Source organism: Anser cygnoides, chromosome 3 (assembly GCF_040182565.1).
Source record: "Anser cygnoides isolate HZ-2024a breed goose chromosome 3, Taihu_goose_T2T_genome, whole genome shotgun sequence".
Classification (NCBI taxonomy): Eukaryota; Metazoa; Chordata; class Aves; order Anseriformes; family Anatidae; genus Anser; species Anser cygnoides.
The window spans coordinates 11,083,964-11,101,217 of NC_089875.1; the positions used below are offsets into that span (position 1 = coordinate 11,083,964).

The 17,254-nt window shown below is 41.5% G+C and overlaps 1 protein-coding gene across 2 annotated transcripts; it reads left to right on the top strand.

The window, feature by feature from the left end:
* The first annotated feature begins 145 nt into the window (after positions 1–145).
* CRNKL1 (crooked neck pre-mRNA splicing factor 1) lies at positions 146–15,370 on the top strand. Of its 2 annotated transcripts, XM_048078940.2 has the most exons (14): positions 146–297; positions 660–812; positions 5,210–5,301; positions 5,412–5,570; positions 5,927–6,093; positions 6,605–6,783; positions 7,440–7,610; positions 8,302–8,493; positions 9,183–9,242; positions 10,508–10,588; positions 13,062–13,301; positions 13,737–13,838; positions 14,419–14,667; positions 15,118–15,370. In XM_048078940.2, the coding sequence occupies exons 1-14, from the start codon at positions 250–252 to the stop codon at positions 15,283–15,285; spliced, it is 2,061 nt and encodes a 686-aa protein (XP_047934897.1). In that variant the 5' UTR covers positions 146–249; the 3' UTR covers positions 15,286–15,370. The 2 variants fall into 2 exon arrangements, with proteins under 2 accessions (XP_047934897.1, XP_047934898.1); XM_048078941.2 differs by lacking the exon at positions 146–297 and having other exon boundaries at positions 695–812; positions 5,192–5,301.
* The last annotated feature ends 1,884 nt before the right edge of the window (positions 15,371–17,254 follow it).

Genomic DNA, 17,254 nt, shown 5'->3' on the forward strand with positions numbered 1-17,254 from the left:
CATCGCCCTGAGGGGCCGTGAGGGGCCTGAACGGTCCTGAAGGGGCCGTGAGGGGCGCGAGGGGCGCGGGGCCCCCGGCTGTGACGGGCACTCACCCGCCGCCCGCTGCCCGCCGCCGCTCTGCCCTGCCCCGCCGTGCCGTGCCGTGCCAGTGCCGGGACGCGCCGCCGTTACCCCGGCAACGGCGCGCGGCGGGGCAGCGCGAGGGGGCGGGAGCGGGGTGGGGCCGGCGCGGGGCGAGACGACAAGATGGCGTCTACGGCAGCCGGGAAGCAGCGGATCCCTAAAGTGGCCAAGGTGGCCCGGGTGGCGGCTGTGAACGGGCCGGGAAGGTGGAAGGTGGAAGGTGGAAGGTGGAAGGTGGAAGGTGGAAGGTGGAAGGTGGAAGGTGGAAGGTGGAAGGTGGAAGGTGGAAGGTGGAAGGTGGAAGGTGGAAGGTGGAAGGTGGAAGGTGGAAGGTGGAAGGTGGAAGGTGGAAGGTGGAAGGTGGAAGGTGGAAGGTGGAAGGTGGAAGGTGGAAGGGAGCGGGGAAGAAGGAGAGGCCTGGCTGGGTCCCGACCCCGGCTCGGGGCCCGAGCTCCGAGCTCGTCCTCGTCGTGACGGGAGGTTGCAGTTGCGCGTTGAAAGGGGGAAGCGCTAACCGGGCCTTTACTTCACAGGTGAAAAACAAAGCACCCGCGGAAGTCCAGATCACAGCAGAGCAGCTTTTAAGAGAGGCAAAGGAGAGAGAGCTCGAGCTTCTCCCACCACCTCCTCAGCAGAAGATCACAGATGTTGAAGAGCTAAATGATTACAAACTTCGGAAAAGGAAGGTAAAAGCAAAAAAAAAAAAAAAAAAAAGTAATATTTCTATAAAGCACCAAAATTTTAATATGCTTATTTTAAACGGAATATGCTTAATTTAAATGGAATGTTCTTCATATTTATTACTTATGCATTTTTTATGTTTTAAAAACTAGCACTATCTTAAGAAAACTGTTACTTTTGTGTAAAAAAACTAAGTTATAAACATGTTTAACAAAATTTGGTAATACATGTTATGTGTTCAGTATGTTTCAAGCATTGCAAGGTGGGTTGCATACATGATTTGTACATAGCTTCTTCACAAATATTATGACGGTATGATGTAACATTAGCAATCTTTGTAGTAGTGCTGGTGATATTTCCATGTCAACTGTTTAAAAAAACCCACAGTGTTCACTAGCAATACTTTAGAACAAATTTCTATACTAATCATGTTTATTTTTTGACAGTTGTCTTGAAAGAACCATTTTGCATGTGAGATTTGAGGTATATTTTTTTCTTTTTTATTGAAAAGGACTGCTTTGCTTGTACAAACTTATGTACAGCTTTGTTTTGTTTTTTTCTTGGATAACTTCTGTCCTGGATCAATAGAAAGCAAAGCAAACATATTCTTAATGAACTGAAAATGTTTTCAACTCGGCTTGATCAGTTACTTTTTAGATATAGTCAACATCTAGAGACAGATTTTTTAGTTTTTTTATTTGCTTGTATGAATTGCAATAATAAGCCACCACATGTTGGCTGCGTTTGAACCGTGTTTAGCCGCATGTTTTATACCAATAGTATTGATTCTGACAGCAGCCAAACACAACACTGTCATCATTGCACTGAGCTGTGAAATTTGTCTATTACATTTGAAGCCAAAATATTAATTCCGGGGAATAATCATAAGGCAGCATGCTTTAAAGAAAAATGTAAAACAATGTTGTATACAAATCAAAGTGGATAAACTTATGCTGGTGCATTCAAGTATATTCAGGGTCGTGCAATGACTAGATTCCATCTAACCAGGTAGTGCTGCCACTGGAATTGCTAACCAGGAGACTGAAAAAAAAGTTCACAATTTTAGTGCTCTCAGTAACTGTTCCATCAATATTTCAGGTATCAGCTTGCAGGAACTTGAGTTTAGTCCTTATCTGTATAGCAATCAACATTTCTAGCTGCTCTGTTATGCAATTTTTAGGAAGTGCTGTGTTGAGTATGTATTGTCACTACATCTATGTAGATGTAGAGATATGTAGGAGAGCACCTGAAGAGCAGCACAAAGGAATTCCAGCTGCTCCAGCCCATACATCACCTTCATCAGGGGCCCAACTTAAATGTCTCTGTGCTAAGCCATAGCATGGGGAGTCAAGAAGGGGAGTTACAGATGTACACACACCTGCAGGGCTGTGACCTCATTGGCATTACAGAGATGTGGTGGGATGGCTCTCCTGGAGCGTTGGGATGGAAGGACATGGGCTCTTTAGGAAGGACAGATAGGGGAGGTGAGGAGGGGCTGTTACCCTCTAATGTCAGTGAGCAGCTGGAGTGCCTGGAGCTCTGCCTGGGTGAGGAGCTGGTGAGGAGCTAACAGAGAGCTGATGGGTCAGGATTACAGAGAGGGTGGGTATGGGTGACATATAGTGGGAGTCTGCTACAGGCCAACTGAGCAGGAAGATGAAGCAGATGAGGCCCTCTACAGGCAGCTAGAAGCAGCCTCATGTTCGCAAGTCCAGGTGGTCCTCAGGGGGAGACTTCAACCACCCTGATACCTGTCATACAGCAGGGTGTAGGCAATCCAGGAGGTTCCTGGAATGCATTGCTGACAACTTTCTTTTCCATGTGGTAGAGGAGCCAACAAGAAGAGGTGCTATGCTAGACCTCATTCTCACCAACAAAGAGAGGCTGGTGAAACTCGAGGGCAGCCTTGGCTGCAGTGACCGTGGGAAGGTGCAGTTTGGGATCCTGAGGCCAACATGGAGGGAGCACAGCAAGCTCGCTACTCTGGGCTTCAGGAGAGCACACTTTGGCCTCTTCAGGGATCTGCTTGGTGTGGAGTACGAAGGGATATGGCCCTGGAGGGAAGAGGGGCTGAGAAAGCTGGTTAATATTAAGGATCACCTTCTCCGAGCTCAGGAGTGAAATGCATCCCAACAGAGAGGAAGTTGTGCAAAAATGCCAGGAAACCTGCATGGATGAACAAGGAGTTCCTGGCCAAATTCAGACAGCAAAAGGAGGCCTACAGAGGGTGGAAGGAAGGAAGGACAGCTAGCCTGGGAGGGTTACAAAGACATTGTTTGGCAGCCAGGGATTAAGTTAGGAAAGCCAAAGTCCTGTTAGAAATAAATATGGCCACGGACATCAGGGGCAACAAGAAAGGGTTCTGTAGGTACATCAGTGATAAACAGAAGACTAGGGAAACTTTAGGCTTTCTCCAGAAGGAAACGGGAGACCTGGTCACCCAGGATAAAGGCGAAGGGTGAGGTACTCAAGGACTTTTTTGCCTCAGTCTTCACTGACAAGAGCTCCAGCCACATGGACTGGGCCCCAGCAGGCAAAGGCAGGGACTGGAAGAATGAAGAACTGAAGGGAATGAAGACACGGACTCCAAAATAGTCGAGAAATGGAGACCCTTTATTGTTCCAATGGCAGATATTACATAGCTTTCTGAGCCAGCTGCACGTGGCTAGCGTGCGTAGTTACAGACTTCTGATTGGTGCATTCCTTTTGATCACGCGTAGCCAGCTATAGGCCCATCCGAGCCTAACAACTTCTTCTCACTGGTTCCCACTTCCTCTTATTCTAGCCTGGTTACCACTCTATGCCCCTGAGTAACCTTCTTCTTAACCCTTAGTGCACCGCCATATCAATCAGCTCCAGTTTGTCACCGAACGGGTCACCCATAAAGAACCACAGAGAGTAGGAGAAGATCAGGTTCAAGACAGTCTAAGGAACCTGAAGGTGCATAAGTCTGCTGGACCTGATGATACATATCATCATATCCCTCGTGGGTCCTGAAGGAACTGGGAGATGTAGTTGCTAAGCCACTGTCTGTCATACTTGAGAGGCTGTGGCCATCTGGTGAAGTTCCCACTGACTGGAAGAGGGGAAACATAACCCCCCATTTTTAAAAAGGAAAAAGAGGAAGACCCAGGGAACTACAGGCCAGTCAGTCTCACCTCTGTGCCTGGCAAGATCATGGGGCAGATCCTCCTGGAAATTCTGCTAAGGCACCTGGAAAATAAGGAGGTGATTGGTGACAACCAACATGGCTTCACTAAGGGCAGATTGTGCTTGACAAATCTGGTGGCCTTCTACAATGGGGTTACAACATTAGTGGAGAGGGGAAGAGCACTGGGGACTGACACTGTTTAACATCTTTGTGGGTGACATGGACAGTGAAATTGAGTGCACCCTCAGCAAGTTTGCTGATGACATCAAGCTGTGTGGTGCGGTCGGCATGCTAGAGGGAACGGATGCCATTCAGAGGGACCTGCACAGGCTTGAGAGGTGGGCCTTTGTGAACCTCATGAGGTTCAACAAGGCCAAGTGCAAGGTCCTGCACCTGGGCTTGGGAAGTTGCAAGCACAAATACAGGCTGGGTGGAGAATGAATTGAGAGCAGCCCTGAGGAGAAGGACGTGGGGGGGGGGGGGTTGGTTGATGAGAAGCCCAGTATCAGCCAGCAATGTGTGCTTGCAGCCCAGAAAGGCACCTATACCTTGGCCTGTACCAAAAGCAGCATGGCAGCAGGGCAAGGGAGGGGATTGTCCCCCTCTGCTCTGCTCTCGTGAGACCCCGCCTGGAGCCTGCGTTCAGCTCTGGGGCCCCAGCACAAGAAGGACATGGAAGTATTAGAACGAGTCCAGAGGAGGGCACAAAGATGATGAAGGGGCTGGAGCACCTCTGTTATGAAGCCAGGCTGAGGGAGTTGGGGTTGTTCAGCCTGGAGAGGAGAAGGCTCCAGGCAGACCTTACAGCGGCCTGCCAGTGCCTAAAGGGGGCTATAGGAGAGCTGGGGAGGGACTCTTTGTCAGGGAGTGTAGGGCCTGGACAAAGGGTAATGGCTTTAAACTAAAAGAGGGTGGATTTAGATTACATATAAGGAAGAAATTCTTTACTGTGAGAGTGGTGAGGCACTGGAACAGGATGCCCGGAGATGCTGTGGATGCTCTGTCCCTGGAAGCGTTTAAGGCCAGGTTGGACGGGGCTTTGGAAGCTCCTGGTCTGGTGGGAGGTGTCCCTGCCCGTGGTGAGGGGTTGGAAATAGTTATCTTTTAGGTCTCTTCCAACTCAAACCATTCTGTGATTCTATGCAAGACATTTAGAGTTCATTCCAGTAGTAATAATGTGTAAGCCATTTATAAAAAGATTGGTCTGCACAGAAGAATTTTTTTTACTTACAGAAATAATTTTCTTCTCAGACTTTTGAAGATAACATAAGAAAAAACAGAACTGTTATCAGTAACTGGATAAAGTACGCACAATGGGAGGAAAGCCTGAAAGAAATACAGAGGTAATTATGATATAGCTGTAGATCTCTTAAACCTCTTAAGACACATTGATAAACACTCTCAGTCTTAGAGGCATGTTAAATGCACAACTTAACTTCTCTTTGCTTTCCAGAGCCCGTTCCATTTACGAGCGTGCTTTAGATGTAGACTACAGAAATGTCACACTCTGGCTGAAATATGCAGAAATGGAAATGAAGAACCGCCAGATTAATCATGCCCGAAACATTTGGGATCGAGCCATTACCACCCTCCCTAGGGTGAACCAGTTCTGGTACGTTTACAGAGAATGGAGCATTTCTTTTACCCCCAAAGACATCGTTAATTTTTTTTTATTTTGGCATCGTGCAAAAGTACATTGTCTTCTCTTTCTGCAGTTCTTCAGGCTAGCCCCAAAAGAGGTAAAGGCTTAATTTTGGAATAGTTGTATACTTTTCAAATGGTAAGAGTATCGGAGAGAAGGATATTCATGTGTCTGCATGCTGCCCATCACAACACTATAGGTGTTTCTGGAGTGCAAGTGGGGAGTAGGTGTAGAAGTCTCAGTGATGCTTTTATTAAGCACTTGAAAAATGACTGAAATTTATGTACTTACAAAGTGATCGTAAACACTTGATCTTGTTTTCCAAGGTATAAATATACTTACATGGAAGAAATGTTGGGGAATGTTGCTGGATCTCGTCAGGTGTTTGAACGTTGGATGGAGTGGCAACCAGAGGAGCAAGCCTGGCATTCCTATATTAACTTCGAGCTGAGATACAAGGAGGTGGATAGGGCACGTACCATTTATGAGAGATATATCCTTTTTAGTGCAGGGTCACTGCTACCCAAGTTTAGACTTCTTCATTTCTTGCTTGTCTATTCTGTCTCTAGGTATGTCCTAGGCTCCTTTTACTGGGGTGTGCTGGAGTAAAACACCATGCTGAGATCCAGCAGTTGGTATTACATACATGCTTAGTATATGCCTCCAAATTCAGTTAAGTGAATGGACATATCCTGCCACAGCAGTGAATATGTAAGAGCACTCATACTTCTGGCTTTTTTGCAGTTGTCATTTATTTCAGTTTTCTCCTCCTTAACCTTTTTCCTGACCCTTCTTGTCTGACTTCTATTCCTTTTTTTAAATTCAAGTGCTCAGTACTGAACATGAAGCCTTTGCATGCTCAGAGCTGTTTTGAATTCTTCCCAGTTGTGTCCCTTGTATATATCACCCATGGGAGTTGTTTCATATAGTCCGTGAGCTCACTGGGAAGAATGCAATTTGAGATGTCCGATTCAAGTGCTACTGTTTCTTTAACATAGCTCTACTTGTTATTGTTCACCCTGATGTGAAGAACTGGATCAAGTATGCTCGCTTTGAAGAGAAGCACTGTTATTTTGCTCATGCAAGGAAAGTATATGAGAGGGCAGTGGAGTTCTTTGGAGAAGACCATATGGATGAGCACCTGTATGTGGCTTTTGCAAAATTTGAGGAGAACCAGAAAGAAGTAAGACTTCCATACATCAGGCTGATACTAACTATCCCCACAAGATTTCTTTTTGAATATCAAACTCCAGGCTGCTTAACGATCATTTCAATACTTCTGTTTTTTTCCAAAACCTTTGAGGTCTTACTGTAGTCTGAGTTAAGGAATCAATTTTTTTGCCTAGCTTCTATTTGCCTTTTGGTCACATTGAGTAAATATATTCTAAGAAAGTAAGCACAAAATCTACCAAAACTGAAAACGGTGCCTTTAAATCCAATACACGTCCTCAGATTTATAAGTTTGACACTTTACATCAACTGCCTGCTTGATAAAAAGAAGAATTAGATTAGCCATGTACTTCCCAGATGCTCTTGTTGAAGTGCCCAGGCTATTTAGCAATTCAAAACATTCTCTGAACCCCAAACCACAGACCCTTAAAAATATTTTAAATATTCCAAACCTGTAAATGACTAAGTGATGATAGATTTTGGTATTTATAGATTTATTTTTTTTCCCTTCAAGTCTTACTTTTCAGGGAGATTTGTGTTAATCCTGTACTGCAACAATCGTTTACATTAAATACCACTAAAAGGTCATTGACAAACTAAAACACACATTGTGGGGTAGGAGAAGAGTTGCATTCTAAATACAATTCAAGTGATGTTTAATGTTTTCAGTTTGAAAGAGTAAGGGTGATCTACAAATACGCCTTGGATAGAATTCCAAAACAGGATGCTCAAAATCTCTTCAAAAATTACACCATCTTTGAGAAGAAGTTTGGAGATAGAAGGGGAATTGAAGACATCATTGTCAGCAAGAGAAGATTCCAGTATGAAGAGGAGGTGAAGGTATGTATTACAGATATTCACTGGGCTCATCATACATCCACCTGCTGCTTAAGGGAAGCAAGTGTCTCATGATAGGAAGGCTGGCTTTTTATTATATTTATTATATTACCTATGGTACTTCAGCCAAAAAAGATCCCAAGAAATGTGAAGACAGAATTCCATCCACAGGTGAGAGAACAATACTCGTGTTCACTGCTCTTTCATTTCTGCAGTCTAATGTAGATGGTGGAGCCAAAGTTTTTGATTGCACTGAGAACTCATTACCCTTCACAATTTAGCTTGTAACTTATTCCTTCACTTCTGTTATGCAGTAACGTTTACTCATTCATGCAGAAATACCTTTTTATAAGGAAACAGATGTGCCACACCTGTCTATTGTTCACCAAATTATTGAATACTGCATATTTCTTCATTTCCTCTTCTCATACTTTGGTTTGCCTTCACAATGAACGTTTGTAGGTAAAAAAAACAAACAAACAGAGAAATAATGACACTTAACTGACCTTAACCCCCCTCCCCCCCTCAAAACCTCTAGCTCTAGCATACCGGAGACTGACAATTTTTACTAATATTTCAATGATTAGTTTTAAAAGAGAAGTTCTACATAGAAACTGTAAGCAAAGGAACAAGTTTTGTTATTTTCAGTTACTGAAATTTCTTTTCCATTTCTCTGCTCCCATCTTTCTGAAAGGCAAATCCACATAATTATGATGCATGGTTTGACTACTTAAGGTTAGTTGAAAGCGATGCAGATGCAGAGACTGTCCGAGAAGTGTATGAAAGAGCCATTGCCAACGTTCCTCCAATTCAAGAGAAGAGACACTGGAAGAGATATATTTATCTTTGGATTAACTATGCGTTATATGAAGAGCTGGAAGCAAAGGCAAGTAGTAATTCTAAGTCTTTCTTTCCCAGGTATTTTCCTTACACTAAATAGCTACAGATAAGTTAATACAAAAAAAAAAAGTTTTGTCATTTGCTACATGATTTGCTATTTAAATCTTTCCCCCTATACACAGACACACTTGTATTTGTGTGTAACGTCTCCCTTACATGGGAGACAAGTATTTAAGCTTCACTAGGTATTTCGTTTATCAGTCATATAACATAAAATTACAAATACAATGGTATTACAAGTAGTATAACAAAACTATTTGTGAAGTTTTGTGAAGCAGTTAAATTCTTGCTACAGTGGCCTTTCGAGACTTTGTCTACCTTGTTATCAGTCATGTAACATAGCTGTGCTTTATTTCATAAAATCATAGTTCAGTGTCTGGTAAAAGGAAAAAAGATTTTTTTCACCCTAAATGCAACACTACTGGTTTAATTGTATCATTCTTAATGAGGAACCTTGTTTCAAAAGACTTACTGACCCTCAGAAGTTACCATCTTTGAATTGTGCACACAGATATGTAGAAAAATGTATACCTATTTTTAAGTATATATGATTCTAAACTCCTGTGCTTAAAAATACTGTTCTGCATTTGGTAATCACTGCGTGATATAAAACTGTAATTACTGTAGCATAATCTGAGTAGTGAATGAAGTATTTAGTTTTGCCTGTTCTTACAGGATCCAGAGCGAACCAGACAAGTTTATCAGGCATGTATTGAGCTCATTCCCCACAAGAAGGTATGGCTCCTTCAAGTTCATATAAAGTCTTGGATTAAAAACCTTAGGACCGAGATCCTTTAGTTTTCTCCCCCTACTTCTTTCCACTATTTCCTGGTTCAGAAGTCCCTTAAATTGTCTTTAATCAGGCATACTGTAGAAAGCAAGGCTGAGGTGCATAAGCCCCTCCAAAATGCTACTAGCACATTTCTGAAGACCCTGCTCAAGAACAAGGGAGGTATTTATCCATGGTTTTAAGTAGACTCCCTTCCAGTTTCATAAAGGTAATTTTCCAAAATCCATAGTGTCTCCCCCCTTCCCATTTATGGCATTAGGTGTCTGTAACTTGCATCATCACTGGGAAACAGTAGGCTACACACTGATGTCAGGTTTCCTCATAAAGACATGAAATTGGTGTTTCATCAGTATTTTTAAGTGATCAAGAATGCTATAAAAAGCTGAAATATCACATACTTAGAGGACACTTCAGTGCTGTTAAATGGTAGAAGATTCTTCTATCTCTTCTTTTCCCTTACTTTACTCCTCAAGTTAGTTCTTTCATACCTGTTCTCAACCTGTTTGTTTGCAGTCTCTGCAAAATATCTGTTAGTCAATTTTATGTAGAGTTACCACTTTTTATAGTAACTGTTTCTAATTGTTTACCTGGTCCCAGCTGAGGGAGGTACATTTCATAAACCATCATTAGAGTTTATATCCTCCGTTACAGTCTTCAAGACATGACTTTCCGACTTTTTGGTGTTGTTTTTTTTTTCCTTTTTTTTTTCCTAGTGAATTTTAACTAAAATATCTGCGTGGCCAAACCTTGAAAACAATTAACCAATGCATTGCTTTGGAATGTCAAGAAATCTTAGTTCCCTGTACTTAGTCCTTCTCTAATGTGTTATTCGTCACATCATATGAGTATCAACTAGGTGGATTAGTGTTAATCTGTAATAATTAAGAGTCGATTAGCAATTTTTTTTTTCAGTAATAGCTGATATTTTATCAATCAGTTGATTGTTTTACTGTTTTCTTCCTTGGAGAGACTTCTGTCCTGGCTATTTTTACTTTCCATCCGTGGTACAGTAAATTGTCTTGGTGTAGAGAGTTTGTTTTGGGTTGCAGTCTCTCATCTTTTTCAGCAGGAAAACACAGAAGTCAAATGCAACTAACTGCAGTAGCAGTAATGTGTCTCTGTATGTAGACAGTGATGATTTTTAATGAACATGTGCGGAATTAATTGCTAAGCTTCCAACCCAGCCATCACATTGTTCTTTTTCTTTCAGTTTACATTTGCCAAAATATGGCTGCTGTATGCACAATTTGAAATACGACAGAAAAATCTTCCACTTGCCAGAAGAGCGTTGGTAAGCTTTGGTTAATTCCATAATTGACTTTACTAACTAATAGTAACAAGGGAATGGCATAAAAAGATCTTAAATTGTCCTTTATAAATAACTGTACTAATCCACTTAAATAAAGCATCCTAGAAAATCCGCAGGGACCAGTATTTACTGTCATGTATGATTTAAAAAGAAGCATAGCTTGATACGATAAATTAGCCACGGACTGAAATGAATACATCTTTCCCGTTTCAGCTGACAAAATGTACATCTTAATACAAGGGTACCCAAATAAGCTTAGTACACTTGAAACTTTTTAACCGCTGATGATTTGTTTGAACGATCCTTGTACTAACAATAGCTGTTTAAAAACCCAAATCAGTAGGATTTTTTTGACTCTCAGAAATTCAGACTTGCATGATAGATTAAGTCCCAGCTACCTGGTTGCTGACAGAAGCAATCATGGGGACTTTGGGGCAGCACAAGAGCTTCTGCTCAGAATTCACTACCATGTCAGAGTATGATGGAATGCATTTTGGCAGAAAAACCTTCTAAAATGAAAAATTTGCTTTCCCCTCGGTTCAGATATTCTCAATAATTTGGGTGACTGTTAGGAATTTGGAGAGAAAGTTAGTAATGGTAGCAGTTGAGGTGGCTTGACTTTAAAGAGGAAATTGATCGTATACATGTCGCAACAATGATAAGATTATAAATGTGAATGGCCCTCTGTAGCTGACACTAGATCAAGTTTACTCTCTAATGTGCTAATAAAACTTTGTCTGTTGAGCTGGGCTCCTGCCCTTGGCCAGAAAAAAAAACAAAAACAGAGGGATTAAGTCCACTGTAAGACTGTTAATGTCTCCCTGCAGGAGAGGACAACCATCTGTCTTGAAGCACACTTCTGTTCTAGCTTAGTTTAAGATACTTGCAAATTACCTTAGTCACCAATCAGCATCCTGCTTCCAGCCATTTTTTATTTATTTTTTTTTTTTTTTAGGCATGATAGTTTTAGTATATTCTGGAAAGGCTGTTTTAGTCTCTCTGGAAAACCACAGTTTCCTCAGTTTGTTTTAGACTTCTCTTTTGCTGGTCTTTTCCCTATTGTTGTTTAATTTCTGTTGTTTAGTTTGACAGACCTTTTTTTAGTAGGTTACTTTGCTTATCTTTCAAACCAGCTTTTGTTGGTGCAGCCATCATCTTTTTTGGGGGGGGGGATTGGACCTAGATTTGGCATGCAGTTAACCTTGCTTTTGCAGTAAGTTGATTTTGAACCACCTCTTTGGCAAGAAGCCTTGCTTCTGTCCTGAGGTGAGTATCTAGGTCTCACACTGTCACCATGCAGAAGAACAGGTCCATCTCCTGACCCTGAAGCTCTTGTCAGCATGCAGGCAGTACATTGTTATGCCTTATTTTTCACTGGCTGCAGATGTTGCATGGATTCTTTGTTTTCATAGGGTTTGAGAGATGCTGGGACTTGGAGACAGTTGCCAGGACAGGCTGAAGCCTGTGCTGCTTAAGAAATAGTAATGGGGTGGGCTGTGGGGAAGAACCAAGCATATTTTGAAACAGAAAATGCATTTTTAGAGCTGGAGAGGCCTAACGGTGGCCAAATCAATATTTCAGAGTTGTGGTTTCCTCCGTTTTTGTTAAGTACCAAGATAGGCAATGTGTAGTGAAGTTCTGCAGGAGAATTGCATTAAGGGAGGTTGGTCTCAAATTACTTATTCATACCACCTTGAAGGAGCAGAGGTTCCAGTGCCTAATAAATAATACTTGTCTTCAGAAATGTGTCAGAGTGAAGCTCACTATATACATGTCACAGGCGTGGTCAGTCTTAACTATTGCTTCAAAAGATGCCCAAATTAAAAATCAGAAACTGCTTTCTTGTGGCTTGGTACTTGTGGCTGAGGACAGGCAGTTTTGTTCAGATGCTGAAGCATATCAAAACAAATTCGGTTTAAACTTTCTTCTCCAGCTATCCATCACTGTAAGTCAGCGGTCAGGTAATGTGGACAATTCTCTATGTAATGATGCATAGCACTGGTAGTCCAGGAGACGGTTTCTCTTGGTATAATTTGTTTTATAAGATACTTCAGAACTACTTACCTGAAGACTGGCACAGACTGGTACTGTGCTTTCTTCAGCTTTTGATGCAAGATGAAGCGTTCATTTGTTGAGCCACGGTGAGATTCAATTAATACTTCATGGGAAGTTGATGTTACTTAAAAGTGTGTAACCAGTCAGAAAGTTTTCTATTTTCAGGTTTTTGTTGATGTTTTATGTATGCACACTCATTTTGCAGACAGTGATTAGATTTCATATTAGCCCTGACCAGTGTCTTAAAACAGACTCTGCTCAAAAATGCATTTCAGTTAAATACCAAACAGTAAAAAGTTGTTTAGAAATAGCAGTGTGGTGGGTTTTTTTGGTTTTTTTTTTTTTTCCTCCTCCTTGGCAATATCTCTTAAGTGTTTTTTGGCTTTTGGCTTCTTAACAGGGAACATCCATAGGTAAATGTCCAAAAAACAAACTTTTTAAAGGCTATATTGAACTGGAGTTACAACTGCGAGAATTTGATCGTTGCCGAAAGCTGTATGAAAAATTCCTGGAATTTGCACCAGAAAACTGCACATCATGGATTAAATTTGCTGAACTGGAGACCATCCTTGGTGATATTGACAGAGCCCGTGCAATATATGAATTGGCTATTGGCCAGCCCCGGCTAGACATGCCAGAGGTAAGGGGGAAGATGAACTTAACATTTGAGTAATTTTAAGGTATTTGTTACATAGTGTAGCTAATTAAAATGTAAATGATCTAACAGCTTGAACAGAACATCTTACCATCGCAGCCTAGCCTGTGTCTCATTAATGTAGCATCTGTTTCTTAGCAGGGTACACGGGACTATAAAACCCATGACAAAGAATGGAGAGAAAAACATGCTTATAGGAGTAAGCTAAATGGATTATGTGGGCAAGATTTCATATTACTTAGTCTTAATCTTAGCTAATACAGTGAATTAATACTCAGATCTCTGAAATTCATTTTTACAATGTTCATGTTTATCCATGCTCCTCCACTGAAAACTTTTTTTTTTTTGGCATTATCTCAGTGTTACATACAGGGTTATTTGAAGAGGCTGTGAACGTAAGGGGAGACTTCTGTTTTGCAGGTTCTTTGGAAATCCTACATTGACTTTGAAATTGAGCAAGAGGAGTATGAAAAAACAAGAAATCTTTACCGCAGATTACTTCAACGGACACAGCATGTTAAGGTACCCAGGATACAGAATTGGGCTTGAATTGAGTCCATGGTTGATGGAAAGCCTTGACTGCCTGGCTGTCTGAAATCAACTGAGAATCTAAGTTCAGTCTCATGCCAGTGGTATTAAAAGGAAAAAAAAAATTCTAACTTTCCTATAACAAAAGGAATATCTTATATGAAAGAAGACTTTGTAGAAGCTTTGGAAAGCAGCCCTCTTCCTGCTGAATTGCTTTGTAATTTTAGATGCTAAAACATTGGAAAGAAAAATTGGTTGTGATTTTCATCGTGTAATTTGGTGCTGTCATTTGACTGAATTCAAACAGATTTATCATGACCTAAAATAAGTGCAAGAGGTTTGTCAAAGTTGCTTATGTGAATATTCTGTCTTGTCAAAATGAGGTAAATATCACACGTGAAACAAACATGAAATTTCTGGGTATCTGCTTATAAAAAAAAAAAAGTACTTTAGACTTGCATTGATATTTCCTTTTTTGGTTGCTTTGTTTTCTTTTAAACTATCACTTAACCTGTCATTTTTGTAAGACTTTAGGATGGAAGTTTCATCTTGATTTTTGTTTTTTCTGCCACAGGTATGGATCAGCTTTGCACAGTTTGAACTATCTGCTGGAAGGGAAGAGAGTTTGTCAAGATGTCGGCAGATTTATGAAGAGGCTAATAAGGCAATGCGAAACTGTGAGGAGAAAGAGGAGAGAGTCATGCTTCTGGAATCCTGGAAGAACTTTGAAGAGGAATTCGGAACTGATACCACCAAAGAGAGAATAGAAAAACTTATGCCTGAAAAAATAAAGAAGAGGAGAAAACTGCAGGCTGAAGATGGGGTAAGAGGAAACATAATGCAAGTACCCTTTCTGAATTCTTGATTGCGTTATGCTGAGATCTGATACTCATGACAAATTCAGCAGTGATGGGTGCTCTAACTGCATACCAGTATTACTGCTCTGATCGAAGACAAGCATTGTCCTGAAATACACACTGCTAAGCTCCTTGCTCTTCAGCAGGCCAGGCAAATGAAACTAGCTGTAGGTAGAACTATACTGACAGTGTTTGTTTCGTAACTTGGCAAGCTGTTCATCACATCTGCTTGTTTGTTATGCACAGCAGAAGTAGTACAGTCTCGCACCCATTCAGCTTACTGGTTTTAGCTGCTATGGATGTTGTAACAAACATGAATTTTAATTTTATCTCATTTTTATGCTTATTAGAAGCATCTTCTAATAGCTAACATTAACATGCAAATTAAACCTGCTTTCTTTTTTTTTTTCCCCTAGTCTGATGCTGGCTGGGAGGAGTATTATGATTATATTTTCCCAGAAGATACTGCCAATCAGCCTAATCTCAAACTACTTGCAATGGCTAAACTCTGGAAGAAACAGCAACAGGAGAGTGAAGCTGCAGAAATGGATCCAGACAAAGACATTGATGAAAGCCAACCTTAATAGGTTGCCTTCCCCTGTTCCTTTTCTTGGGTGTTGTACAGTATTTTCATTGGCGATGAATAAATGTGCTTGAAGGGTTTTACTATTTTTGACTTCAGAGAAATTTTTTTTTGAAAAAAAAAAAGCACTGTATTGGAGGTGATTCTCTGTTATGGTGTCTTATTTCTAGCAACTGAAAGGCATTGTCCTGAGGCAAGTACAGGAATCTGCAGCTATTACCACCAGTCTGAGAACTGTAAGAAGTGGACAGCAGCTTTGTTTTTAGGACAAGACTGACTGTTCTCAGGCTCCTAGAAAACGTCCCAGTCAGTACTGTACAGGGATACCAACTTGCCAAGACAACAGATCTAATTTCTTTAATGAGAAAGATGTCTTCAATTCATTCCTCATTTGATTTTTTTTTTCCAGTAGTTCTGTAAAATATGTATGATCATGTGGATAGTTGAAAATAATACATGCTGTTGATTGCAATCTGTTCAACTTCCTACCAAAGTCAGCTTTTATCCCAGAAAACTATTCAGGACGGACAATAATAGAAACTAAATATACTGAAACTAACCCCTGAAAGACAATTCTATAGAAATTAGTGCCAAAAATATTGTATATATTACATAATAGAGATATTTAGATAAACATATTGGCAACATATTTTATAGTAAATTACCTATTGGAAATAAAGTTGAAGCAACATAAGCAGGCTTCTCATTGTTACTTTTTGTACTTCAGAGGGAAAAAGCAATGAGCAGAAGATTTTCATAAAGTCTTGGGGGGAGTCTTTTTTTTTTTTTTCTAATTCATCAGTACAATAGAAAATGCTCTTGTTCACGGCCAGGAGAGGTCCAGAAAGGTTATGCAGAGGAAGGTCCCATGTGGCCCTGGGTGATGTTCAAGGGCAGGAGAGCCCAGGTGGTTTCCCCTGACCCTGCCCACTAAGAGGCCTGGGCCTGGTTCCAGTGCTAGCTGGTGGCAATTACAGTGATTAGGCTTTTACCCCTGCAGAGCCATTTTGGAAGGCTGATGGGAGATGGGATGCACCTGGCCAAGGAGAGCAAAGCCTTATTTGCCTGCAGGCTGGCCAATCCAGTGAGGAAAGTGGCTTTAAATCAGGAATGGGAGGTAGCAGCTGGAGGTGGTGGGTGTCAGGTGGGAGACTCAGGGTGATAGGATGTGTTTGCTGGGGATGTACCCCCAAACATGGGAATGCTGAGAGGATGGAGTTGGGGATGTGCTTCCCTTGCCCTTGGAGTGTCTGCTGGAGTGGGTGCCTATCTGAAGTGCTCACAGGATGAGTCTGTGCAATCCTCTGCTTACCCTGGTAAGTCCTTCCAGCCCTGTTTTGTCCCACATTCAGTGATATTATTTTATGCAGCTGGCTGACCAGCAAGGAAAAGTCTTGCTCATACAGTCTTGTCCTTGGGTTACTTGTTAATCATCATTCTTCTTAGGTAAAATTAGATGTTTGGGTTTTCTTATCAGCCATATAAGTTTATACAGTCTCTCTTAAAGCCTGATTATTGAGTGTGTGTGCTTTTGTTTGCTTTGATAATTTCAGTGCAACTGCTGGCTGTGATGCTGATGTATGTTTGTGCCAATTCTTTCTTGTGAAATCTTCCTAAAAGCTTGCACAGTAAATCAGTATTGTTTGTAAAACCAACCATATTGTATTGATATACAAGGTAAAATCTAGCTTATCTAAATTTATACTGGCTTTTATGCCTTCTGGGCTTTAATTTTGCCAGTAGTCTTTAAATTTTTCAGTGGGAGGCAGCTGCTGTAGTCTAACTGTGTCCCGGCAGCCGAGCACAGCTCTCAGCTGGCCAGGCGTGCTGGGGCACCAGGCGGCAGCAGAGACGCTTCGTCTTGAGGCTTTCTGCTCGAGTGCAAGTCTCAGGGCTCTGTTCTTACAGACTGGGAAATACTGGGTGATCTGCGTCCTGGGGCTTGTGCATAGCTTGAAACGTTTGAAACG

Bases quoted from the DNA above. Each gene is read 5' to 3' on its own strand.
- CRNKL1 (XM_048078940.2), top strand. From the start codon at position 250: ATGGCGTCTACGGCAGCCGGGAAGCAGCGGATCCCTAAAGTGGCCAAG. The intron at 5,571-5,926 runs GTACGTTTACAG...TTGTTTTCCAAG, and splicing joins CCTAGGGTGAACCAGTTCTG to GTATAAATATACTTACATGG. The intron at 13,302-13,736 runs GTAAGGGGGAAG...TCTGTTTTGCAG, and splicing joins CCCGGCTAGACATGCCAGAG to GTTCTTTGGAAATCCTACAT.